Source organism: Meriones unguiculatus (assembly GCF_030254825.1).
Source record: "Meriones unguiculatus strain TT.TT164.6M chromosome 13 unlocalized genomic scaffold, Bangor_MerUng_6.1 Chr13_unordered_Scaffold_34, whole genome shotgun sequence".
Lineage (NCBI taxonomy): Eukaryota > Metazoa > Chordata > Mammalia > Rodentia > Muridae > Meriones > Meriones unguiculatus.
In genome coordinates this window covers 9,430,661-9,458,649 of record NW_026843646.1, presented here as the reverse complement: position 1 = coordinate 9,458,649, position 27,989 = coordinate 9,430,661, and the positions used below count along the sequence as shown (strand labels likewise).

Below are 27,989 nucleotides of genomic sequence, written 5' to 3'. Positions count from 1 at the left end.
ATCTTTTATCTTAATTCTTGGCTCCATAGGAAGCTATTGAGGAGTATAGTTGTTTGAATGAAAATGACCTCTACAGTCTCATATATTTGAAAATCTGGTCCCCAGTTGGTGGAACTGTTTTGGAAAAATTAGGAAGTGTGATCTTGTTGAAGAGGTGTGTTCCTGTGGGTGGGCTTTGAGGTTTTAAAACTGCACACCATTCTCAGTTAGCTCTTTGACTCATGCTTGTAGATCAGGATGTAAGCTCTCAGCCACTGTTCTCTCTGGTGCTCTGCCTGCCATTCCTGTCTGCCACTATGGTCCTTTCCATAATGGTCATGCACTTACCCTCTGAAACTCTAGGTACCCAAACAACCCGTTTCTTCTATAAGCAGCCAAAGTAGCTAAGACAAGGGGTTTGAAAACAGGAGAGAAATGCTTTGATGTACACTTATCTCAAAGATCCTTTTGTCCTGTAAAATTAATAGTAAGATTTCAGAAACTTCAGGCCTTAGAGCGCCCAGACCCAGAAGGTCTAGCCCTCTTGGGTGGGGCGGGGGAGGGGCTTGCGCGAGGCGCGGCGCAGGCGCAGTGAGCGCCTCCCTTGTCAAGCGTGATGGAAGCGCTGTTGTTATGGCTACAGACGCTGAAGGGAAAACGCTGAGCTCCTCCTGGGCCTGGTGGGCGGTGGTGGAGAGGGTTGGCGACAGGAACCCGATTCCCTGGCGCGGTGGCTGCAATCCTGGCTCGGCTGGCTAAATACTTCATCTTGGTAGACTAAGACCAAGAGAAGCCAGGTGAGGGTGTGGGGCAGGTGCCGCCCCCGGGCTCCGCCTCCCTCTGCCCCCACGCTCCGCCTCTACCCCTTGGCTCCGCCTCCGCCCTCCCTGGGCTCCTCTCCCGTCCCCGCCCCGGGCTCCGCCCCTGCCCCAAACTCCAACCCCGTCTCCGCCCCAGGCTCCGCCCCCACCCGCGGGCTCCTCCCCCGCCTCCGCCTCTGGGCTCCGCCTCTGCCCCCGCAGCCATCCAGTGGACTAGGTGGTGCTGGGCCTGGCATCGCGGCTGGGAGGCGGGGAGGAAAGAGGGTTGGGTCCCAGGGTGGAGGAGCAGCGGGTCCACCAGTATCAACCATCGCGGTGCAGCCTAGCCTGGCTGGCTGTGGGCGTATGTGAGGGACCCGCAGGAGGGCAGTCTGGGTTGTGCAGTTGGGGGCTAGCGGGCTGGGCGGGTCGAGAGAGCCTGCCCGAGTTCCGCCAAGAGCTTCTGTGGAGGCTGTTGGTACCCGGGACCGTGCCCTCGGGCCACCAGTGATAGAAGGGCGGGAGCACACTGTGCGGAGTTCCTAGGGATACACTTGTACCCTACATCCTGAGGAAGAGTGATGCTGGGGCCAGTCCTCCCGGAAAAGAAGTACAAAGAGTCAGGTGCTGCCTCCTGCGTGCCCTCAGGCGGGTGAGTGGGGGAGCTTAAGCATCCTGTTAAAACGAACGTACTTGAAAAGGCCACAGGATCCGAACACATTTCTAGGAACATTGTTTGAGGACCTATGTGCAGGCATTCCAGAATGAAATGACTCTTCTTAAGTAAAGACAGCTACTGCAAGTGCTCTCTCTCTCTTAGCTTTCATGTGATTTGATTGTTCTCTTTATTCGTCAGAGAATTCTTCATAAGGAACAGTTTGGCAGATACATTGCTGTTTATACTTTGATGGACTTGCACAACCAAGAGTATACAGGGTTCACGCAGGCTTATTTTCCTATTTATATCTCTTTGTGTTGATATGTATAGATAAGTGGGATGTAATAACAAGGTTACTGTAGAGCTGGGAAAGCTCTTTTATTTCAGGATAATTCCAGTTTTACACTTGCAAGGAATTTTAGCTACCAGCCCTGCAGCCTTGCAGCCCTGCAGCCCCTTGTCTCAGGAGGTGCTTAGGTTGCATTTTGCTGATTTTTAGTCGTTGGTAGCAATAGAGTACCGATGTTCTAATTATCTCTTTATTATTTATTCATCCCTAAGAATTTGTTTAAGAGAAGGGATCCTTCACATTTTTTTTCCTCACTACTGCCTAATTGAGCTCACTTAAGAGAATTGTTTTCAGGTCGGTAGGATGGCTTAGCAGATAAAGGCTCTTGCTGGGCTAGCTTGGACACCGCATTTTGATCCCTGATTTCATGAAAAGGTGGAAAGCAAGACGTGTTCTCACAGAGTTGTCTTCTGACCTTCCTATGTGTTCCCTAGTATGCATGCTTCACCGACATCATGAACACACACACACACACACACACATACACACACACACGCTAAAAAAAAGACATTGGGCTATATTTAGAGAATCTTCTTGCTTCAAAATGTCATGTCATTTCAGTTGTCAGGCTCTTACAGACATAGTATTAACCAGACTGCCAGTGTAGAGAATCAGTTTTGTTTTTAATCTTGTTCAGTTTTTAGTTACATTGTTCCTTCCCCTACATCAATTTTATTTAGGTTGTTTTTGTTTTTTTTGAGACAAATTCTTTTTACAGAACCCTGGCTGTCTTGGTATTCCCTATGTAGACCAGGCTTATCTTGAACCTACAGAGATCTGCCTTCCTCTGCCTCCCAAGTGCTAGGGTTAAAGACCATGCCCAGCTTACCCCACAACAATTTTGAAACAATAACAAACTTGAAAAATGTTCCAAGTATGGTACAGAGTTAATTGCTGTTTTACTTTGGACATTTTGAGAGGAAGCTGTTGACCTTATGCCCTGTCACTCTGAATGGTTTAGTGTCAATTTTATATAATCAAGAACATTGTCCTACATAATGACAGTGCAGTTATCAAAACAGGAAATTTACGATGACACAGTATTCCATTTAATTTGGGTTTTGTTGACTATGTTATTAGTCACATTATTGTTGAAAGAAGTTGGTACATTTAAGTGTTGCATTGTTTCATTATCTCTTTAGTCTCTTTCAATATGGAACAGTTTCCTCATCTTTTTCATGATCTTGTCACTTTTGATGACTATGTATCAGTTACATTTTTCTTCACTAATTTCTTTATTTGTTCATTTTACATCCCACTCAAAATCTCACTTCTTCCTTTCGTCCCAGTCCCACCCTCCCAAACACTTTCCCTATAACTCCTCCCAACCAACCCACCCTGGCACATCAAGTTACATCAGTATTAAGTACCTCTTCTTTCACTGAGGCAAGACAAAGCAGCCCTGCTAGGAAAATGTGATCCAGAGGGAGGCAACAGAGATAGGAGCCCAAATCAAAGATAGCCCCTGCTCTAGTTGTTAGGGGACCTACTTGAGGACAAACAGCCCATCAGTCTCATATGTGGAGGGGTCCTAGGACTATTCCAGGCATATTCTTTTGTTGGTGGTTCAGGTTCTATGAGGCCCCATGTTCCCAAGTGAGCTGACTATATAGGACTTCTTGTAGTGTCCTACCCCTCCAGATCCATCAATCCTTCCTCTAACTCTTCCACAAGAATCCCTGAGTTCTGCCTAATTGTTTGGCTGTGGGTCTCTGCATCTGCTTTCATTATCTGCCGGATGAAGCCTCTCAGATGGCAGTTGTGTTAGTCTTCTGTCTACAAGCATACCAGAGTATTATTAATAGTGCCAGAAGTTGGGTCTCTCCCATAGGTTGGGTCTCAAGTTGTGCCAGTCTTTGGTTGGCCATTTCCTCAATCTCTCTTCTGTCTTTTATTCCTGCATATCTTGTAGTCGACAAACTTGTGTCCAGGGTTTTGCCAGTTGGTTGGTGTCCCCCTCCCTCCACTGGCTACAAGATGTGTACACTTCAGTCTCAATATCCCTGCTGCTAGGCATCTCAGCCAGGCTCACACCCCCATATTTTCTTAGGTACCTCCAGAATTCCAGGTCTTCATTTTATTCCAGAGATGCTGCAACACCAATTTCCCTTCTCTCCTAGCCCTCTCACCCCATCCACACTTTTCCAACATATAATCCCCTGTCGTGTTCCTCTTTTCACCCCCTCTCCTACCCACTTCCTCTCCCCCTTCACTTTCCGTGTCTGTCCCCTTCTTAGTGGGATTCAAGTATCCTCTATTCTACCCTCCATGTTACTTAGTTTATTTAGGTCTGTGGGTTGTACCATGGTTATCCTGTACTATATGGCTAATATCCCAGGTTAGTTATATTGATAGACTCTCTCTAAGCTCTCTGTGTTCTCATGGATCAATTCATAAACTGGGACAAGGGTATCACAACAGTGGCACACACTGTATCCTGTCAGGTGGTACATACTTTCACTTTGATTACTTGTAATCAGTGTTTTCCAGGCTTTTCTACTACACAGTTAATACCCTGAACCCCCATGAGTACCTTGACACTCTGTGTCTTGTTCCTCATCAGAATGTTAATGCATTTGCCATACACTTACATCAATATGGATTCATGATTTATGTGCCTTCTGCAGCGGACTGGACTGTTATTGTTTGTTTTAGTCTGCTGGGGCTAAGTGACAAATGATTAATAACAAAGGCTTTAGTTTTCACAACTGTAAACTCTGGAAAGTCTAAAGTTAAATTATAAGGTGTACTTGGGGGCATACTTGTCTACAGTCATGTTCTCACTTTAAACTCAGTGTTCTAAAAGGCCACATGATTTTATAGGATCTCTTCAATAAGGTTATGAACCTATTTATAAGGGCTTCACCACCCATACCTGAGTACCTCCCAAAGATCTCCTGCAGTTCTGTTACTTTGGGTTTCAAGACTTCTACATAGGAATTTTGGGAGGACATAGATATACAGATTATTTTGATGTTCAAATTGTTTTGTCATTTGACCAATGAGAGCTTATATATCTGGCTTCTGTGTCTTTTTTTTCTTTCCATTTTTTATATATTACACTTTATTCACTTTGAATCCCTCTGTGCCCCCTCCCTCCGCCTCTCCCAATCCCATCCTCCCTCATTCTTCTCCACATATGCACCTCCCCAAGTCCACTAATAGGGGAGGTCCTCCTCTCCCTCCCTCTGATCATTGTCTATCAGGGCTCATCACGAATAGCTTCATTGTCTTCCTCTGTGGTCTGGTAAGGTTGCTTTCCCCTCAGGGGGAGGTGATCAAAGAGCAGGCCAATCAGTTCATGTCAGAGACAGTCCCTGTTCCCATTACAATGGAACCCACTTGGACACTGACCTGCCATGAGCAACATCTGTGCATGGTTCTAGTTTATCTCAATCAGAGGTCCTTGGTTGAAGTATGAGTCTCAGAAAAGACCCCTGTACCCAGATTTTTTTGTTCTTTTGCTCTCCTTGTGGAGCACCTGTCCTCTCCAAGTCTTATTTTTTCCTACTTGTTTCATGAATTTCCCTGCACTCTGCCCAAAATTTAGCTACAAGTCTTAGAATCTTCTCTGATACCGTGCAGGATACAGCCTTTCAGAATTCCTCTGTGGTAGGCTCCTGTCATGTTCCCTGTTTTCTCCCTCTCCTGATGTCCATCCTCTTTGCTTTTCTGAATGAGGATTCAGCATCTTAGCCAGAGTCCTCCTCCTTCATAAGTTTCTTTAGCTGTACAGATTTTAGTATATTTATCCTATATTATATATCTAATATCCACTTATGAGTGAGTATATACCCCTTGTTTCTTTCTGCTTCTGGGATACCTCAATCAGGATGATCTTTTCCAGTTCCCACCATTTACCTGGAATTTTCATGATTTCTTTGTTTTTTTTTATTGATGAGTAATATTCCATTATGTTTATGTACCACAATTTCTGTATCCATTCTTTAGTTGAGGGGCATCAGGGTTGTTTCCAACTTCTGACTACTACAAATAAAGCTGTTACAAACATAGTTAGACAAATGTCTTTGTTGTATACTTGAGCATCTTTTGGATATATGCTTAGGAGTGGTATACCTGAATCTTGAGGAAGCACTGTTCCTAATTGTCTAAGTGCCAGATTGATTTCCAAAGTGATTGTACAAGTTTACATTTCCACCAGGAGTGGAGAAGGGTTCCTCTCTCTCAAAATCCTCTTTAGCATGTATTGACACTTGAGCTTTAGTAGCTACTCTGATGTGTGTAAGGTGAAATGTCATAGTTGTTTTGATTTGCAGTTCCCTGATGACGAAGGGTGTTGAGCATTTTTTAAGTGTTTCTCTGCCATTCCTCTATTGAGAATTCTCTGTTTAACTCTGTATCCCATTTTTTACATTGGATTACTTCATTTGTTGGGGTTTAACTTCTTGAGTTTTCTATATATTCTGAATATTAGTCCTCTTTTCAGATATAGTGAACATCCTTTCCCAATCTGTAGACAGTGTTCTTTGCTTTACAGAAGCTTTTCAGCTTCATGAAGTCCCATTTATTGATTTTTGCCCTTAGAGCCTGTGCTGTTGGTGTTTTGTTACACCAGCCAAGACACAAGACCCGAGAAAGTTATTTTCCTGACACAGGCAAGAAATGCATAAGAGTCCTTTCCAAAGCAATGGTTAGGTTTTGAAAACTTTCTATAATTCTTGGTATGAGAACTTGAGACCAGATGAGAAGGTCTGGTCTTCATGGAAACTAGAATGGAGGGGCACATAAACATGTAAAAACAAACTGTTAACACATAATGGAAATTAAAACAAATTCTTAAACAAATATATGTTTACTCATGAATATTTTACATATATAAGCATTCATTACTGCACTCAGGTGTTGAGGCAACTACAGGCTTATCTACAAATGTTTTCTTCATCATGAATTCTTTCATGTAACAGAAATCAAACACATAAGTTTGAAGTCAGAGAAATGAATCCTTCTCAGTTGGTGGTATCATTTGGGAAATTTTAAGAAATGTATCCCTGCTGGAGAAAGTATGTTATTTGGGGTGGGCTTGATAGTTTTCAGCTGCATATCTTCTGTAGTTACCACTCTCTGCTTCATGCTGAAGGTGGAGGTTGTGAGCTCCAAACCTCCTACGTTAGCTGCTATGTATGACACTTGTTTTGCCCAATTTATAGTGATCCCATATCCTCTCCCATATCATAAGGCAAAGTAAACACATTTGGAAGTTGCCTTAGACATTGTGTTTGGTCACAGATAATGCACTAATATGCACACATAAATTTTACAAATGGATGATTTATTTCATGTAATCTAAGTGAACTGTGGAAAAAAAGATTATCTTATTGTTTAAATTCATATGACTTTGGTCCATAAACCAAATAAGGAAGGATGTCATAAACACATACATACATTGTTGACACTTGTTAGAATTTTCCTCCAAAATAATCTAGTGTAATTGAATGCAAGCTGGTGGGTCAAAGATCTTAACAAAACTTTTATTCTAATAAATGTTCTACAGAATGAGTTCTTTTAGGTTCTCAAAGACTACTGTGATATGCAAAGGCTTTAGGACATAGCCCACACAGTAAAGTTTTTACTCTTATATAATGGTAGCATGAAGCAGAAAACTTTACCATACTGACTACATGCATGGCGTTTCTGTGCAGCACGACATTTTCTCATGATTTCAAAGACAACCCCGTGAAAAGGATTTACCTCATTGCTTATTCAGAGGGTTTCACTGCAGTGTGTGTTCTTTTATGTATTTGGAGATAACTGTATTAAGAAAAGGGTTTATCACATGAAGGCATGTGTAAGGTTTTTCTCTACTATCTGACCATTTGTATATTTGAAGATGACTTTGATATGCAATACATGTAAAAGCAAATTGTATGTGAGAACATGCAAAAGCAATTTGTCCTAAGTATTTCCTTTTAGTTACCAGCCTTCATTGATTTATAGGGTGAATATACGTTTAAGTTCATAGTCCCTAGAAAAGCTGCAGACTTCCCAATAGCTGACCGGCTTTAATTACTTTAATTGTTGCCTAAAACATGACTGTTCCATACCATGATTTCTGATCCCCTAGCATAATGACTGACCCAAACCACAGATTCTCTTTCGTAAAACATAATACCTTTTCCTAACAACAAAAGACAAAAGGATATGATTGTTTTGACTGTAAAACCTACATTTTGCATCAGGTGACTTCCTCAATGACATAAACAAATCCTATATCCCTAAACCATGATTGATGGAAATGATTCAGTTGTAAAACGGTAAAGATCTTTATGATTTTCAAGCTCAGAACCTCTGTAACTTTCTGGCTCATTGGATGGTTAGGCATCACAGTTAAATATTATGTGTCCCTAATCTAACTGGATGACAATATTTTTTCTTCATCTGTATTGACATGTTTGAGTTGTATTGGATTCAGTGGACAGAACACAAAAGCCTTACCATACTGATTATATTCTCAGATTTTTCTCTCCATTTTGAAACTTTTATGATGATGTAGAATATCGATATGTGCAAACGACTCCCATTTTAACACATTCATAAAATTTCTCTTTGTATGTATTCTTTCATGATAACGAACATTATACAAATGTGGAGTAGCTTCACCATGTAAATACACTCATAGTCTTTCGTTCCAGTATGAATTCTTTAATGACGTTAAAGATGATTGTGACCAGCAGTTTTTATTAGGAGATGACAGTTATGTGAAAAGGCTTTAACGTTTCTCTCAAGTGTGAGCTCTTTTATGTATTAGGAGATGACTGTTACATACAAAGGCTTTCACACATTGATTACATCCATAAGAGTTCTCTCCAGTGTGAGATATTTTTTGTATTAGACTACTGTTACATTCAATGGCTTTACCACCTTAGTTACATTCATAAGGTTTCTCTCTAGTATGCGTTCTTCATGTCATAGGAGATTACTATTATGTCAAAATGCTTTATCACGTTGGTTATATTCATAAAGTTTCCATCCAGTGTGCTTCTCCTATGCACATGGAGATTATTATGGCATGCAAAGTTTTTCACACATTGGTTATATTCATAGCGTTTCACTCCAATAAGTGTTCTTGTTCAAGATAAGTCTTACATGAAAAGACTTCATGACATTAGTTATATTCATAAGGATTTCTGCAACATGGATTTTTATGTCTTCAGAGAACACTGTTATCTACGAAGGTTTTACCACATTGGTTACATTCACAAGGTTTCTCTCCAGTGTGAGTTCTTTTATGTATTAGGAATTGACTGTTCTGTGAAAAGGTTTTACCACATTGGTTACATTCATGAGGTTTTTCTCCAGTGTGAGTTCTTTTATGTACTAGGAGATTACTGTTCTGTGCAAAGGCTTTACCACATTGGTTACATTCATAAGGTTTCTCTCCAGTGTGAATTCTTTTATGTACTTGTAGATTACTGTTAGATGCAAAGGCTTTACCACATTGGTTACATTCATAAAGTTTCTCTCCAGTGTGAGTTCTTTTATGTCTTTGGAGACTACTGTTCTGTGCAAAGGCTTTACCACATTGATTACATTCATAAGGTTTCTCCCCAGTGTGAGTTCTTTTATGTATTAGGAGTTGACTGTTCTGTGAAAAGGTTTTACCACATTGGTTACATTCAAAAGGTTTCTCTCCAGTGTGAGATCTTTTATGTCTTTGGAGACTACTGTTATCTGCAAAGGCTTTACCACATTGGTTACATTTATAAGGTTTCTCTCCAGTGTGAGTTCTTTTATGTTTTTGGAGACTACTGTTCTGTGCAAAGGCTTTACCACATTGATTACATTCATAAGGTTTCTCTCCAGTGTGAGTTCTTTTATGTCTTTGGAGACTACTGTTCTGTGCAAAGGCTTTACCACATTGGTTACATTCATAAGGATTCTCTCCAGTGTGAGTTCCTTTATGTCTTAGGAGATCACTGTTACATGCATAGGCTTTACCACATCGGTTACATTCATGAGGTTTCTCTCCTATATGTATCCTTTTATGTCTTAGGATATGACTTTTATTTGCAAAGGCATTACTATATAGGCCACATTCATAGTGATCCACACCAGAATGCATGCTTTTACATGTGTGGGGACTACTGTGATGTGAAGAGAATTCATATTGAGTATCTTCAAGGAGTTTGTCTGCACAATGATTGTTTTCATACCTGCAAAGATAATTGGCACATATGACACCTTTTCCACAGTCATTACACTAATGGATGTTTTTGCCACATGACTTAATTTTGCTAATTGAATTAAAGGTAAAGAAGAATTACATTTTGAGTTTTCATCATTATTTTTATATTCACGGTGTTCTCCTTCTCTACGGGTTGTTTTGCATATTTGAAAATACCTGTGATGGTAAAAATGTTTGTTACCTGGCTCACATTTATTATACACTTTCTTCTATAAGATGTTGTACCACATAGTTGTAGAAAACTGCGATACCTCAGAGCTTTAACACAATGACTGGATTAATAACTTTCCCCATACTGTGCACCATACTAAATATGTAAAGATAACTGTGAGAAAAAGAATAATTTGTATATTCCCTAAAACTTATTTTTTTTGCAGTGTGATTTTGTAAGAATTCCTAATGAAGGTGAATAACCAGTTAATTGATGTTGGTGTATATTGTGTGAAAGTGTGCCAGTATATGTGAATAGTACTGACGAAATCATAGTATTGTTAGTTGTATGGCCGATCACCTGTCCTATATTTTGTAAACATTTGTACTTCCTTACTTATCTATTGGACATAAGAAAAAGCTAATAAGTGATAGCAGGGCACAAAATGGAGGACAGAACTTCTGAGTGAGAGAGGGTTGCTGGAAAGAAGAATGCAAAGACAGGCCACTCACCAGCATGACAGTGAGGTTAAAAGATGGATACGAACATGAACGAAGAGGTAGAACTGGCCATGCTTTTGGACACTGTGCTAGGTTTGTGTTAGGGAAAAAAAGAGAATCTGCCCAGTTAAATTGCCTAAGCTTTAAAATATTAAAAAGCCTCTGTGTCATCATTTGTACTGCTGGCAGCTCTAAATAGCCCACATAAAGCATAATAGGTATCAATTTTTAAACATCTACTCAAAATGGGGAGTACAATATCTTTTAGTTGTTCTGGGTGGTACATTGTTTCTTTCAATATACATATATTAAAATGACTTGAACTCATTGTGATACATCATGATATAACTAACTATTAAAAGAATAATAATAAATGACATGATTTCATGATGCATTCACACATTTGAATTTTGTTCATCACAGACATGCTATAGGGATTATGTTTTTTCCACAACAACATTCTTGACTCTAAAAAACTGTCCTTCTCACAAAACTTAGGCATATTACTACAAGTACATGAGTAACCCCATTTTACTATGGAAAAGTTGATTAGTATAATGTTTTGGATATACTTTCATCACCTATTTACTGTGAATACATTTGGCAATATCTGAGTTGTAGGAGACTAAACAAATTGCAGTTTTACCTAATAGCGCTAATGAGTAAATAATTTAAACATTGATGATTTCCTTGCATTCTTTCTTAGAGTGCCTTGCAAACACACATCAAACACCTAACATGGAGGTACATGGTTTAGTAACAAGTTAGTCATCATCAATAAATATACTTAAAACAGTCCATTTACACTGTCCCTTCTCTTTCAAACTTCCAGAATATATTAAAATTTTCTCAGAACCATATTCATATCAGCTTACAATGAAAATTACCTTGCATGTCTTCTAGAACTTTGACAATGCTCTTCTATATTATAACTTTCCCAATTGTAGCCTAAAATACAATAACAGAAAATGCATGATTTATTATTGGAAATAAGACAAAATTTAAGTCGTGCTTTATGGTCAATCAAACAACCATTCACCTCATTCTTGCTCATCCTCAAGAGAAATTGCAGAAGCACTTCAATAATGAATACAGAGTTTTCCCCATATTTTAAAAGGTAAAGAAAATTCACTGTCCTACCTATAGCAGTGAGGTTCCTGTAGGTCTCCAGCATTACATCTTTGTAGAGATTCCTCTGGGAAGGATCCAGCAAAGCCCACTCTTCTCGAGTGAAATTCACATGCACATCATTGTAGGTCAATGCTGTCTAAAATATCCACACACATATACAACAGAAAGCATGATACTTAGAACACTGGAAATGTATCCTTCATTTACAATATTTTCAGTGTATTCTGGTGATTCTTCTACTTAGTTTCTGACACATAAGTTGTAATGTAATCAAAAACTCTTTTTAGGTGTAAACTCAATAGTGAGGTTCACCACTCTAATTTCTGCATCCTTTTAGTAGGATATAGCCTTGCAAGAGAAATGTCAATTAACAGATGAAGAGAGAGAGAGGAAACAGATCAACAGTACTGAACCCACATGAGAGAAATGGTATAAACGATTCCTGACTCTTATAAGAATGGGCAGGGTGGGTGTATTTTCTGATGACTTTAATTACAAAATCACTCAAGAAACAGAGGCTGGTGTATTACACAGAGCTGGATGGTAGACGGCTCTTTTCAATAAGTTCCAGGACACTCAGGAGTACATAATAAGATCCTGAATAATATGCAAAAATTAATCAAACAAGATAAAAAAACTTAAAGATCTTTCTCAAGTTTCTACAAAGAGTTATATATTCATTTGAGTTCTGCATAAATATCTAGAAACCTGAAGTGCCTCATTTTAAACTGTAATATTAATGTGATCTTTTTAAAATGAAATGTATGTTTGAACAATTACAAAAGGAGACTAAAAACTTTCGCAATTTAAATGTTGATCATAAATAGGCAACATGAGGGATGAAAGTATACCTCAGTGGTTAAGAACACTATCTCTTCTTCCAAGGACCTGAGTTAAATTCCCAGCACCCACATGACAGCTCATAGCTGTCTGTAACACAAATATGTTCAATAAAATACTCGCAAAATAAATCCATGCACACATCAAAGATATACATGATGAACAAATTGGCTTACTTTCAGGCATATAGGAATGGTTCAACATATGAAAATCCATCAAAGTAATCCACTATATAAACATACTGAAAGACAAAGATCACATGATCATCTCATTAGATGAGAAAAAGGCTTTGACAAAGTCTAACACTCCTTCATGTTAAAAGACTTGGAGAAATCAGTCATACAAGGAATCAGGCACATAATATAATAAAGGCAGTAAAAAACAAGCTGATAGCTAACATCAAATCAGTTGTAGGGAAACTTAAAGAAATTCCACTAATATGAGGTACAGGACAAGGATGCCTCTCCTCTCCATATCTCTTCAATGTAATCCTTAAGTCCTAGCTAAAGCAATAATACAACTGAAGGTTATCAAGGAAATAAAATTTGGAAAGGAAGAATTCAAAGTATCACTATTCACAAATGATTTAGCAGTATACCTAGGTGACCCACGAAATTTTACCAGAGAATTCCTACAGTTGATATACACTTTCCACAAAATGGCTGGGAACACAACTAACTAAAAATTTCATTAGTCCTTCTGTATACAAATGAAAAATGGCTGGAGAATGAAATTTGGAAAAAAAAACCACCCTGAACAGTAGCTACAAACAACATGAAGTGAAAGACCTCTATGACTAGAATTTGAAGTCTTTAAAGAAAGAAAATGAAGAAAATATCAAAAGATGGAAAGATCTCCCAAACTCATGGATATATAGGATTAACATAGAAAAACAGCATTCTTTTTTAAATATTTTATTAATTACAATCACATCCTCCTCCCCTCCCAAATGCTCCCTTTATCCCCTTTCTCTAAAAGAGCATTCTTAAAAAATGGAGTTTCCAGGTTCAATCCTTTCCCAACAACATTCCAACATAATTCTTTACAAACCTTGAAAGAGCAAACATTAACTTCAAATGAAAAAATAAAATACTCTTGATAGCAGAAAACCCTGTACAATTGGAATAAGAACACAGAAATAAAACTGCACTCTTATTGGAACTTTACTTTCAACAAAGAAGCCAAAAGCATACAATGGAAAAAAGACAGCATCTTCAACAAATGGTGGGAGTCTAACTAGATGTTTGCATGTAGAAAAATGAAAATAGATCCTTTGTATCACCCTGCAGAAACTCAAGTCCAAGTGGTTCAAAGACCTTCACATACAACCAGACACTCTAAATCATTTAGAAGGTAGAGAAGTCTGGATCTAATTAACACAGGAGCTCTGAGATCAACAATTAATAAATGGGATCTCAAGAAACTGAAAAGCTTCTATAAGTCAAAGGACTCTATTAATAGAACAAAATAGCAGTCAATAGATTGGGAAAATATCTACACCAACATCAGACAGAAAGGCAATATCCAAAATTTACAAAGAACTTAAGAAATTAAACACCAACAAATCAAATAAACCAATTTAAAAATGTGGTTCAGAGCTAAACTGAAAATTCACAACAGAGGAATCTCAAATGGCTGAGAAACACTTAAAGAAATTATCAAAGTCCTTAGCCATCAGACAATTGGAAATCAAAATGACTCTCAGTTATTAAAAATAAGAAATCATGGTAATTGAAGGCAAATGAATTGAACTAGAAAAGATCATCCTGAGAGAGGTTAGGCAGACACAGAAAGAAACACATTGCTTATAAGCAGATATTAGACCTATAGTACAGGATAAGCATACTACCATGCACACACCCAAAGAGGCTAAGTAACAAGAAGGGTCCATGGGAGGTTGACAGAATGTCACTCAGAAAATAAAACAGAACAGACAGCAGAAATGGATGAAGATAGGGAACTGGGCAGAAGTTGGAATGGGGAGGGAAACAAATGTCGGTATCACATGTGGAGAGAACTGTAGTAGGAGGTGAGAGGGCTGAGAACAAGAAGGGAAACTGAGGGGGTTTCTCTTTGGAGTCATTTGACAGGGAAGGTTCCTGAGAGGACATGGTTGTGACCTGGGTGTGACTCTCGCTGAGACTCCTAAGGAGCAGGGGAAAAGAGACATGGAAAATGAAGTGAGCACCTTCTAGCCCGTCAGGACGAGTGGAGAGAAGGAACAACAACTGGACCACAAAACTCATGATTCAAAAATTACACTGCCTACAATAAGTTTAGGGATAATGATGGAACAAAGACTGAGGGAAAGTCTACCAATAATTGGGCCAACCTGAGACCTACTTTACACTAGAGAACCAGCCAATTATATTGTAAATGTTGCTTTGCTGAGCTTGTAGAAAACAGCCTAAACATGCCTGTTATCTCAGAGGCTCCACCCAGCAGCAATTGGAGACAGATGTTGGAACTTGCAACTAAGCATGGGGTGGATCTCTGGGAGTCTTATTGAAGTACTGGGGGAATGATGGAAGAACCTGAAGGTGATAGAAAGCCACAAGAAGACCAACTGCAACAAGTAAACCAGACCCGGGGGAGGGGAGCTTATGGAAAATGAGAAATCAACTAAGGAGCATGCATGTTCTGGATGTAGGCCTGTTGGATTTATCTGCTGTACTAAGAGCGGTTTGGTCCATGTGGATTGAGTGGTGAGTGGAGGTGAACTCTTCCACCTGCTTTCAGATCCTTTCCCCCTGTCAGGCATGCCTTGACTGGTCTTAGTGTATTAGAATATGCTCAGTCCTGATGTGACTTGATGTGCTGCAATGGGGTGATACAGGGAGACTAGCGCTCCATTTTTCTGGGAGGGGAGAAAGAAGGGTGAGAATGGACTGAGAGAAGAGGAAGGAGAAATTGCCCTGTGGATGTAAAGTCAAAAAACAAACTAATCTCTTTACAAATTTTAATACACTAAGAGAGATAGACAGTATGCTTGAGAAGGGATATAGGAGGGGGCTGTAGGTGGGTACAAAATAAATGTAATAAGTAAAACTGAAAAAAAAGATTAATATTAACACATTCTCTGAAATATTCAGAGGGAAAACTGGCAACATCACCTTGACCATCAAATTAGAATGGTCAAAAGAAACCCCCAAACCTGTTATTAAATCTTCATATATCTGTCATAGCCTAAGAACACAGTCATATTACACATATAACATGCTTTCTTTGAAACAAATTTCATTGTTGTGGCATTATATAGAACCTCTAGAAAATTCTAGTACAATGCAGAACTTCAGCATGATGTGCCATAGAGTAACTAGTGAGAACATAAAGAAGCATGTAACTTCAAACAATACATATATACATTCTATTAAGCATTTTAGTATTAACATTGGTAAAATATGTTGACAAAACGGAACAGATTGGGGGTACAGTACATCTTCCATCCTTGCAATTGTACTCAGAAAGCTGACACATGTGAATCAAGAATTCAAATGTAGCTTTGACTAATTACTAACATCCAAGCCAGGTATGAAAACAAATATCACCATCTAAGAAATCAGTCCCCAAAATTTAACTCTCCCTTACTTATTTTTTTAGATCATGAGTAGAATAAGAAAGATCTGAGGCCAAATTACCACACAAATGACCTCTAGCTTAATTTTTCATGGAGCCTATTTTCCACTGAATTCTTCCTCTGTATGCACTACACTCAATATTCTGAACTTCCAGGTACTACAGGAAGAGCCAATAAAGTTTTGAATTTTTGCCATCTCACATTCCTCAAAACAGAGAGCATTCTCAGGTCTTTCCAGGAGCAAGTTCACTTTTGGCATACATTTTTTTCCTCCTAATCTGCTACTGTGCTGCTCTGAGTGAATCCCCTAACCACAAACACCTCAGGCCATGAATGAGTTTACTTGTTTGGTCCTGTCAGATCAGACTCCATCGTTTTGGAATCCTAGGATAGAATCTCAAGTTTCAAGAAAACTTAGGCAAAAACCATGGCAACTATTGTTTCCTGCCTTGCTCACTTGTTTCTTCATCGTCTCATGCATCACCTAGCTTTCTTATCCAGGCCAAGGCCACTTGCTCAGGGATACTGTCACCCTCAATTGAAGAGCCATCTATAGAAATCATTAGTCAACACAATCTTGAACTTACATAGAAACCAGCCATTTTCTCATTAGTTATTTATTTTTTTCATTTATACATTGCTTGTAGCTCTGTACCTCCTCTTTTCCTGGTATCATCCTTTCCAGTTACATATAAACTAAGTGCATCTTCTTCCACTGAGGCCAGACAATGTAGTCCAGCTAGGGCAAAGTGACTCATAAACAGGCAACTGTGTCCATGTCACAGACAGCTCCCATTTCAAATGCTAGGTGACCAACATGAAGACAAAGCTGCCCATCAGCTAGATATGCATATGGTGCCTAGGATTAGCCCAGGCATGCTCTTTAGATGGTAGCAACAAGCCATTTTATGATGGCATGCTGCCACTGAATTTACCATGTGCAAAAAAAAAAACCTTCAAAATTCTCAGCAGGATTATAAAGATATATTACACACAGAGACAAAATATGACTTCTGTACTGACTTTACAACCAAAATAATAAAAATTGTGCACAATTTTTGTAAAAGAATAAAGCAAAAATACCAAGAATATAATCCCAAAAATATAGTCAAGATTTCATCAAGATACATAAGGAAACTCAACCAAGAACAATCTGAAGTAGACCAATGTTACCTATGATAGTATACATATACAAATTAAATAAACAGAAACATTACAACACCCACAAAAATAACTCAAAGTGACCCCTACACTGTTCAAATTATCTTCTAGATACAACTGATTCTTTTTCAAAGAAAATACCCATGCTCTATCTGTAAATGGAGGTCACCAGAAAGGTGGGCTATGGGGTTGTAGCTCATGCGCCCCTAGTGTTTGAAGGTAAACACAGTCCTACTGAATCCTATAAACAAAACAATGTTAAATAGTAATTTTATGCCTCGTTCTTGCCACATGTATTCCAGCACAAGACGTGAAATCTGTCCTATGTAACTGCATAACACTATGTACACTTGAGACATCTCTGCAGCTCAAAAACTCCTTTTAATCCTGGAATTCTGTTCTTAAGTCACATCATCGTGGCTGCTGTTAGTGGAAACATAAAAAGATGCTAATCAAATACTGCTAAAGACTGATCTACATTTCTACCTTGACATTTTGTAACCGATTTGTAAACTTGTAACATTTATCACAAAACAATTGAATTGGGAAACAATGTTTAAAGCTTCCAGATGTCTGACTTTCATTTTTTCCAAGCTGTCTTTCCTACTGCACACACAATAAACAGCTCATCGTATGTCTCAAATGAGTAATTTTTAAGATTCTGATGTGTACAGCCTTTAACTTGAGAATTTAGGAATTTTAACTAAGAGGAAAGCAAAGTTATGCATATGGGGAGCAAGAGACTGGGATAAATGTGATTTAGCTAACAACACTTGTCTCAGAAATATTTTTCCAAAACAATGAAGATGCAGCTATTCTAAAATTAATATCCACCATCAGGAAGAATGTACACCGCACATAATTAAATGGTTAATTTAAAAAGTTTTCTTTAATAGTAACATGTATCTAGCTCTAGTTAATGCTATAAGAGAAGACAGCCTAAAACTGATTTTGTACTCCATACATGCAGTCTTCCTTAAATCTCTTTTAGGCTCTAGTTTACATATTAAACAATTTCAATATGGACCAGAGAGTTCAAGTCTAGCCACTGAGCCAATTGGGAGATTTACATAGCAAACATATTCTTAGAATAATTTACGTACTCCACTTCTCTAATACAGCAGGTATTCAGTGGCATGGTATAGGTGATGTCTCAGAGGTTTCAAATATTTGGAAAAGTAGAAGGTAGAAAATGTAGAACCTAGGGTGGGAAGGTTTTGCACAAACTATATCTTATCCTAAGTAAGCTTCTTAAGGAGCATAGCATATTGTAGACTCCTTCTTGGGGAGAAATGGAAGGAAACAGGAGACATCTATGAATTGATCAGACAATCTCATACAATGGTATAAAACCATGAGGAGTCTAATAAAACAACACTGCACAAGGGGAACACACGGTATCAAGAACATTATTTACCAAGACCACAGTGACTTTGGAACTGATGAGGGTATCTCCAGGTGTTAGAAAGAGTTGGGTTCTCAGAATCTGAAGAAAATCCTCCTAAAATGCCCTGACCCTGCAGCTCACCCTATGCCTGGTTTTAGAAAAGAAACAGTGCTTTATTTTAAATACCTCATAATCTTGGGGAAATCTCCCAAAGCCTAGGCCACAGGTTGATCTGGCTCTGCCAAGCATAACTGAGGAGTGTGAGAAGAAGCTAGGTCACTCCCCATACACAAGGATCTTGGAGAAAGCTTTGTTTGATCAGGGCAGTTTTTTCCCTGTTCAATTGGTTTTCACCAGATGTCTTCCCCATGTGACAGAGCTATGCTTTTCTTAAGAAAACTGCAACTTTATGGCACAACAGTCTTTAATGCTGGCTGTCAGTCTGTAATGGCAATTAAACAGCTTGTTAGATGCCTGTTCGTTGACATGGACATGGGCCAGTACTTCATATGAATCAGGGCTGTCTCCCTGGTTATGTCTGGAGACAAATTTGTTGACTATCGTCTTAAGCAAACATGTATTTCCTAGCATCCTAATCTCAAGCATGCCTGGTTGGCATTATACTTATCTACTTAGCCCTTAGCTAAATTCTACTAAGTGTGACTTCCTGTCACCTGATTATTGGTAAATCCCTTACATTAACAATTCTAGGCGTTTACATCACAGCTTTATAATGAAATGCTACTCAACACATATGTTATTTACAACCTCCACAAAATTAACTCCAAAGGAATCTTATACATGAATGTTAAATGCCAAGGTCAGAACTTAGAAAAGATACTAGAAACTAGGCCTCTCTGAGTTTGCATCCTACCAAGGACATTTCTGTGTTCAACCCCTGCTGCAAATACTTTGTAAACATGCAAGCCCATAGTGTGTAAGGAGGCAACCTCCAGTGTCCCAGCCCTCTCCAAGCAACTCTTCCACTTTACTAGAAAGATTAAACTAACTTCACATTCCAAACCTTGCAGCGCCATCTCCCACTGAACCCATTGAAACATTTTCCTAATTATCAGTTAACTGGTAAAACTTGCTGCTACCTTAACCAACGTGCCTAAATTGTAAAAATATATCACTTACAAAGCCCTGCCTTATTACAGACAGAGCACTCATGTCTTTGTTTCTGTTTCTTTATCACCTTGAGCTCCAGACCAAGGGAGCTCAACGGGTTTAAGCCTTGGAATCCAGACCAAATGTCTTGAAAAAACAATTAAAGGCCTTGAGCCCAGTGGATCAACACAGCCTCCAACAGAAACTCCCTTGCCTAACCCACAATGTTAAAATTTGATTGGATGACCCCAGGACTCACCAAGGGGCCCTCCCCGTGTGGATTTAACTCTTTAAATATACAATAAAGCTTACTCTGGGTCACCTTTCAGATCCTGAACTGGCTGCCTCCCTGAGCTCAGAAAATAAAGCTTTCATTTTAACCTTCTGTTCCGGAAAGGAGTTTTCTCTGCTCCCAACCAAAAGCCAATATAGTCAAGATATTCAGATGCTCTGTTCTGTTCAGGGCTAGGAAAAGGGACATCTCCCATGGCTGATTCTGGCTGCTGGTTCCCACCCAGCCCCATGAAAGACCCTACACAGCAGCTCTTGTCGTTCAGCCTCCTGCTCTACCAGTTTGGGGGCACTCACCACAAACTCACCAAACTTGTCTGAAATCCACTCACAGCACACAGCAGCTGCACTCATACCAGAGCACACCAACCATTCAATCCAGCTCAGCTATAGAGGGAACATGCACCATGGCGCCAAGAAGAACCAGCCTCTTCCTCAAATGGAGGGATGGAAGATCCTGATTGGCCAGTGAGTCTTGAGTGACATGAGCACCTCCCTTAGGTTTACACTGTAATGAAGGGACAAGGCTTAGTCACCTATGTCTCAGGCTTTGGTTTCAGTACCAAATATTCTTCAGATATGCAGAGATTTGCATTTCATCATTTGTGCCTGTCCTCCCCTAGCCTACCCTCTGTCTTCTACACTCAGAATGCAATATCTCTCTTCCTGCTGGAATCAAGATGGACGTTGCACAACTGTTATTCAACCTGTAGCAGAGCGAACAGTCTGTCCCACAGGAGGAAGGGTGCCAAGAGTATAAAAAATTATAGAGAGATCTTAGAAAATGGAAGGAGATTTTATGTTCTGTGAATTCACGCTGGGGTCAGGTAAACTGCAGCCACTTTTCTCCTGGAAGATCAAAGAAAACCCAGGAGGAAAAAAAAGCAGGAAAAACATGACACATTGGAGTACTATCATCAGGTAAAAATTCCTCCTCAATGGGAAGATGTAGAAAACAGAAAGCTATACTAGTGAAGGCTCTACACATGAAAAGAGCTGACAGAATAAATTTCTCTGTGTATGTATACAGCTAATACATATATGTATACACACACACATACAGACACAGAGATATATATTATGATTTGGTATTTTGAGACAGGGCTTCTCTTTTTAGCCCTCGCTGTCTTGGACTTGATCTGTAGACCAGGCTGACCTTGAACTCACAGAGACTGGCCTGCTTCTTGCTGCCAGAAGGCTGGGATTTAAGGCCTGTGCCACCAAATCCATCTAAGATTTTCTGTTTTGTTTAGGCCTGTTATTGTCAACCAGTCTGAACTCACAGAGAACAGCCTGTGTCTGCCTTTTATGTGCCTGGATTAAAGGCTTATGAAAGCATGACTGGCAAGACCTTAGGCTTTAAGGATTTGTTTAAGGGAGGGTTTCTTATATAACTAAATTTTTATAAGATTTTTGAGTGGGTGGATGAGGGGACCTCTGATTATTATTATCTGTGTGTGTCTGTGCATGCACAGACATTAAATCAGACATTGCTGCCATCCTCACAAACCTTCTTATATCAGAGCTTTTACTCTTATGCTTAAGAAATTTTATTTTATTTTTTTGAAAAAACATCTCCCCAGGCATTGAGTTCTGTGCTGAGCATCACTTGCACCATGGGTCCTGTCCTCTGAGGGCAAGGAATCATATGAAAGAAAAGAGAGTTAGTATCACATGGAGAGGACAGGAGTGCCACAAGGACCAATTATATATGGGAACAGGGGTCTGTTATGAGACTGTATCTCCAACCAAGGACCATGTATAGATATAACCTAGAATCCCTGCTAAGATGGAGCCCATGGTAGCTTGGTATCTAAGTGTGTACCCTAGTAAGGAGGGTTTATTTCTGATATGAACTCAATGGCTGGCTCTTTGATCTCCCTACTCTGAGGGAGAAGCAGCCTTGCTAGGACACAAAAGTGGACACTGCAGCCAGTCCTGATGATACCTGATAAGCTAAAGTCAGATTGAAGGAGAGGAGGACCTCCCCTATCAGTGGACTTGGAAAATGATAGGGAGGAGATGAGGGAGCGAGTTTGCATTGGGAGGTAATGAGAAAGCAGGCTACAGCAGGGATACAAAGTTAATAAACTGTAACATATATTTAAAAAATAAAAATATAAAATAAAATAAAAAAACAGAGAACAGATCTCAATAGAGAATTCTCAACAGGAGAATCTCAAATAGCTGAGAAACACTGTTCAGGTTCAGCATCCTTAGCCTTTCAGGAAATGCAAATGGAAACTACTTTGAGCTTTAATTTTACACGTCAGAATGGTGAAGTTTATCAGGACAAGCGACAGCTCACTCATATTGAAGGTAGAGAGGTGGACCAGGTGCAGGCTGAAAGACTTTACCCCTATGTTCCAGTCTCTTTGGGGTGAGACAGTACTGTACAGGCTACCAAAAGAGAAACCTGGACACAAACCCAGAATAAAAACCACTGCACTTAAAATATGTACTGCTTCCAAGATGTAAAGGGGGCATGGTGGCACCAAACTTGCTTGAGTGGTAAGCTAATGTTTGGTTTAACTTGTAGCCCAAGCCATGAGATGGAACCCACTCCCTTCATTGCCAGGAATGTCACAGTGACATAAGTGACAAGCAATGTGTGTGCATGTGTCGATACCAGGTCCTCTGCTGAGATGTCATGGCTGTTACCTTGGCATTTTTGTGGGACTCCTAACATTAGAAACAGGTGTAGCTTTGACCCTCACACCTGCACTTGAGTCTCTCTTTCCCCTATTGGGTCCCTTGTCTATCCTCAGTGTGAGGTCTGTTTGCCTTTTCTTTTTGTATCTTGTTTGTTCTTGTTTGGCAGTCCTATCTTGGGGGCCTGTTCTTTTCTGAAAAGGATACAGAGGCGAGGGAGTGGAACTGGGGAAGAAGGGAGGTATGCTGGACGTGGGAGAAGTGGAGGGAGGGAAAACAGTGGTCAGAATATATTGTATGAGGGAAGAATCCTTTTCAATTAAAAAGCATTAATTCAATTTTCCTACCTAAAAATGCAAAGGGAAGCAATCAAAGAGAAGTGAAATAGTGAAGACAAGGAAAACACAATCATGACATACAGTTATCATTCTGTGTGCATAGAGGGTAAGCATCACTCAGGAGTTCAACAAGCTTATTCTTTAGTCTCATTTAGATCTGTGAAATCAGAAGTTTTGCTCTCTCCAATGTGAAATATATATCATGCAGGTAAAAAAAAGGTAATTTTCTGATGTTATGTGGAATTACAGGGGTCCCTGCTCACTTAATTCCAAAAGAGTACTCTTTATTCTCTATATTAAAAACTAAAGTTTGGAGCTGGAGAGGTGGCTCAGTAGATACGAACACTCTCTGTTCCTTCAGAGGTCCTGAGTTCAATTCCCAGCAACCACATGGTGGCTCACAACCATCTATACTGTGATCTTTTGCCCTCTTCTGGTATGCAGGTGCACACGCAGACAAAACATTAATTAAATAAATAAAATCTTAAAAAACCAAAAACAATGTTTGAATAATATTCATAATAATAGAAACTAATGCATAATGTTATACATATTTATACATTAAATATATAATACATTAAGTATATACTGATATTCTAAAATGTTAAGCATTTAAACATGTTTTTCCAATAAAATAAAAGTATTACCATCTAAGGCAGGATAGCTGACCAGAACAAAACTAAGAAAAGTGTCACTTGTCTAAGATTATTACATTTTCATTCAACTGTAATTTATTGTCATTATTTCAACTCAAACAAAACAAGTCAGTCTGTTTCTTAACTCATTTTCACTTCATGTAGCATGACTCATTGGCAGAAAGCTCTCAGACCATCAAAATAAACCAATTATCTGCATTTTTATAGTATACTATAAAAGCACATTTGCTTTTTTTCCATAACATTTTTTTTGCTCTAAAAAGCATGCTATTTGATTTTCTTTCTCCACATACCAACTCAAATTACGTTTCAAAAATTCTTTGAAGGTAATTGCTTCAACTAGGTTGTGTTGTTTCTGCCTTTCATTTTCTACTGAAAACTTTAAGGTAGACAATATGACTGAAGCTCTCCAACCCAATGGACAAATGGGAATGCAGCAAGAATGAAATCAGAGAGTAGACGTTTGTTGATTTGACACTGCTTATGCTGTAATTATATGCTGTTTCATGACGAATACAGCACTGGCTGTGAGAGTATTTTATAAGTGTGTAATCCTTTAACCATTGCTATTGTCTTCATTCATTTACCATACTGTCCTCCTGGCCTCAACAAATGAGGAATTAGATTACTTTAAAAGTTATGCCACCACGAATATAAATGCAATAAGCATGAGAATTCAGATACTTCTTTAAAACTAATCAAAAGTACATGAAAATTTACTGAGAAGACTGTGGGATCCATCCCAATTCTGTCATTTTATGAGAGCTCTGTGCAATGCAGGCACACATAAACATGGATACAATGAGAATGTGTGAAAACATGGTTTATTGTGTTGTTGTGGTAATGATGGGGTGTAGGTGTAGGTAATATCTGCAAATGCATCTGATTACATACACTAAATACTTGCAGTTTTACATTGACTATAACAACACAACTTGATGTTACCTAATTTTAGTTCGTTTACATGGGAAATCCCAAATTCATGAGTTTATTTTGTGTGCTAATACAAGATCCCATAACAATGTATTTTGTGTCAGTAAACTCTATACTGAAGTCTTCTTTCTATGGCTGTGTAAATTATTTCATATCACTTTCAATTTTATATACTAACTGTAGTTTGCTAAACAAATGATTATGTAGGATAATATCATTTACCCTTTTATACTATACTAAGCAACACCAATGGAATGATGTATTTAAAAAACAAAGATGTTGGCTATTTTCTATTTCAATATGAATGCAACAGAATCCAAAGAAAATTTCTATGAATTTCTAAGTGGAAAGCAGATTCCAAAGCTATATCCCATGAAAAACAACACAGAATTCCAAATATGATAATGAAGTAAGAATGCACACATGGGCAGCTGTGACCTCAGAACATATCTCAGAGCTACAACTATCAAAAATGTGTACAACAGTTGTGACAAAATTAGGAGATGAAGAGAAAAAGCCAAAATCATAAGCCTAAATATATTCAAAGTTTCCTCAAAAGACCCAAGGAAACACTGCCAGAAAAAATGTGTACATGACCATGTGTACTTTTGGTTATATGTGTATAGAAATTAAATAAACTCAGACTTCAAAACTCTTACAAAAGCAACTCCAACTGACCGCTAACATACATTTCTGACCCACTAGCTACGGTAGATGGCTCTTCTAAAAGAAGAGACCGCATGCTCTACGCTCTGGAGCTCTCTGTGGATAAAAGTGATCAAAAATGTGGGCTACAATTCCCCAGCTGCTCATGACTTCTTGTGGTTTCAAGCAAAAGCAGTCCCACTGAAAGCCACACACAAACCAATGTGGTGAGTGTATTCATGTTTGCTTACTCCCACATGGATTGTGCCATAAGATATGGAATCTGCCTTATCCACCTCCCCAACACTATGCACAACTTAAAAACCTCTGCATCTCAGAAATTCCTTTTGTGTCCTGAAATTAAATTTTCCTGAATCACACCACTATGGCTGAAAGTAACAAAAAGATAAAAAGATTCCAAAAAATTGATGGAGGATGCACATTGCCCCCTTTTTCCACCTTCAAAACTATTTATAAAATTTGCCACACAAACCTGAATGTGGAATGTAAAGTTCAGAACTTCTAGAGAGCAGACCAATTTCTCTTCCTACCACACACCAAAAGCAATGTGTGTGTGTGCACATTGGACAGTGATATTTTAAGTATCACAGCTTTAAGCTGCCAGGGATGCAGAGGAATTCTCCCAGCTCCCACTCACTGCCCCAAAGGAATCCACACTTAAGGAGGAGTCAGAGACCAAGGACCAATCCCCAAGTCACCACATAGATCAACAGAATGACAGTTGACCCACAGTCTCAGCATCACAATATCAGACTCTGAGAGCTTAGCAAACCTGTTCCTCCTGGTTTTGGTATAGTGGCCCACACACTCACCATTGCATGGTTTGAAGTCCCCCTCACAGTTCTCTTCAGCTGTATCAGAAAAGAATCCTGGAAAGAATCTATGAGCTACCTCCCACTGGTGCTGCTGATTGATAGGTCTGCCTAGAGTCCTTTGTTTTCTTTGACCACCCAGCTGGGCTTAAGGACCCTAACATCTACTCTACTTGGGGATGAGATCAAATAGCTCAGATTGATGAGACCTTCCCAGCTGGGCCCACACCTTAGGCACACACAGATCCCTACTCTTAGAAATCTGTATTTTAGTATGACTTTCCTATCTCCAAGACACAAGGAGACAGTTCCTCTTCTACCTCACAGGGTCCTTTGTGTGCACATTCCAACACACAATCATTGTTCAGTGTTGCTATCTCTACCTTATAGCTGAGAAATCCTGAAGCCAAACAAGTCAAAGTCAAACAGTAACAATTAAAACAAAAATTGATGAAGAATTTGAAAGGAGTGGTAAATGGGAAATGAATGAAAAAAAAAGAAATAAAAAAGGAAAGGTCATGGATGATTCTAGGTATGGTGGGGTAGAAAGTTTATTATAGAGAAAAGGTACAGAATAGCCAGATCCAGGGACATCTGGGAGAGTCCAGAGGGGACATGACTGTGAGCATTATGAGGAAAAGTAGGAGGGGAGAGGGGATAGCTAGACAAAGAGGCCTGTATAGTAAATGATAGATGAAAAAGCCCAGGTAACCAAAATGGTTGGATTAGATAAGGAAGACCACCCAGGGGAAGGGGAACTCAGACCCTGGTCTAGAAGGCTGGGTATGCCAACCATTACCCTATGGCAGGTAGAAACAGGGATGCTGGGAGAACCAGCAGCTGAGCCTGCTTTTATTTGTTAAATAGGTACCTCAGTCATTTGTCCCAGGATTTGAGACTTATCACTAGGGAAAAATGAGGAGGTTGAAATGATTTCACTATAATCTCAAAACTTGTTTTAAAAAGGTGAAACTGGCTTCACGACCCAAGATTTTTCTGGGACTAGACATGCATAGAAGAGCACATCAAGTATTATGCACTCCTTTTCTCTTGGGATGCACATTATTGTTAGAGTAATAACATTCCTGTTAGGCTCGGCCACACCAGTTTGCCCAGTTCTTCTGTGTTTGTTGAACCAGTGTAACTATAGAAATTTGGTTTCTAGAAATAAGTTTAGTTCCTCTTCCAGAATCTTGATTGCCTTGGTCTGTGAACTCCAAGTAGTGCCAGTTTAGACTTTTCCTAACGATTTAAATTGAATAACTAACACTTCTGTCCAAGCAAGAAAGCTCTCACCATCCTTTTTCTCCATCCCTTTCTGTGCTATGATGACACCAGCTTCAAAGTAGGTCATTGAACTTAATTCATACACAGGTCCCTCTTTATTTGTAATTACCCACCCTATGAAAGCAAGGAATGTTTGAGGGACCTCATTCACTGGTTCCTTTTCTATTTCACTGACCAGGTTAAGGTCCAGCCTGAAATGAGTTGCAAGACACTGGGCCACAAAGGCAGGATTAGGTGGTTCAAAGCAAGTCATAACTACATAGCATGAAGAAAGGCTTGAGTTTTTGTAGATATTAATCTAAACAGAAACTAATGAGGAATTCATTTTTAATTAGGCATGAAATTCTTAATAAAAATATTTAATTTTATTTTCTGTGCATTAGTGTGAAGGTGTCAAATTGCTTGGAATTGGCATTACAGACAGTTGTGATCTGTCCCTGCAGCTGACTGCCTTAGTCTTTGATCTAGCTATTGCCTACCCTGATTCACACAGCAATTGTATATAATA

General features: G+C 39.1%; 1 protein-coding gene across 1 annotated transcript in view; it reads right to left on the bottom strand.

The window, feature by feature from the left end:
- LOC110542709 (zinc finger protein 62 homolog) overlaps positions 1-27,989 on the bottom strand; it is a gene marked incomplete at its 3' end in the record, with an annotated part of 129,330 nt that overhangs the window by 36,323 nt on the left and 65,018 nt on the right. Inside the window, 4 exon segments of the mRNA XM_060376248.1 lie at positions 8,675-8,707; positions 8,948-9,873; positions 11,525-11,588; positions 11,781-11,898. Coding sequence (XP_060232231.1) covers positions 8,675-8,707; positions 8,948-9,873; positions 11,525-11,588; positions 11,781-11,898 — 1,141 coding nt within the window.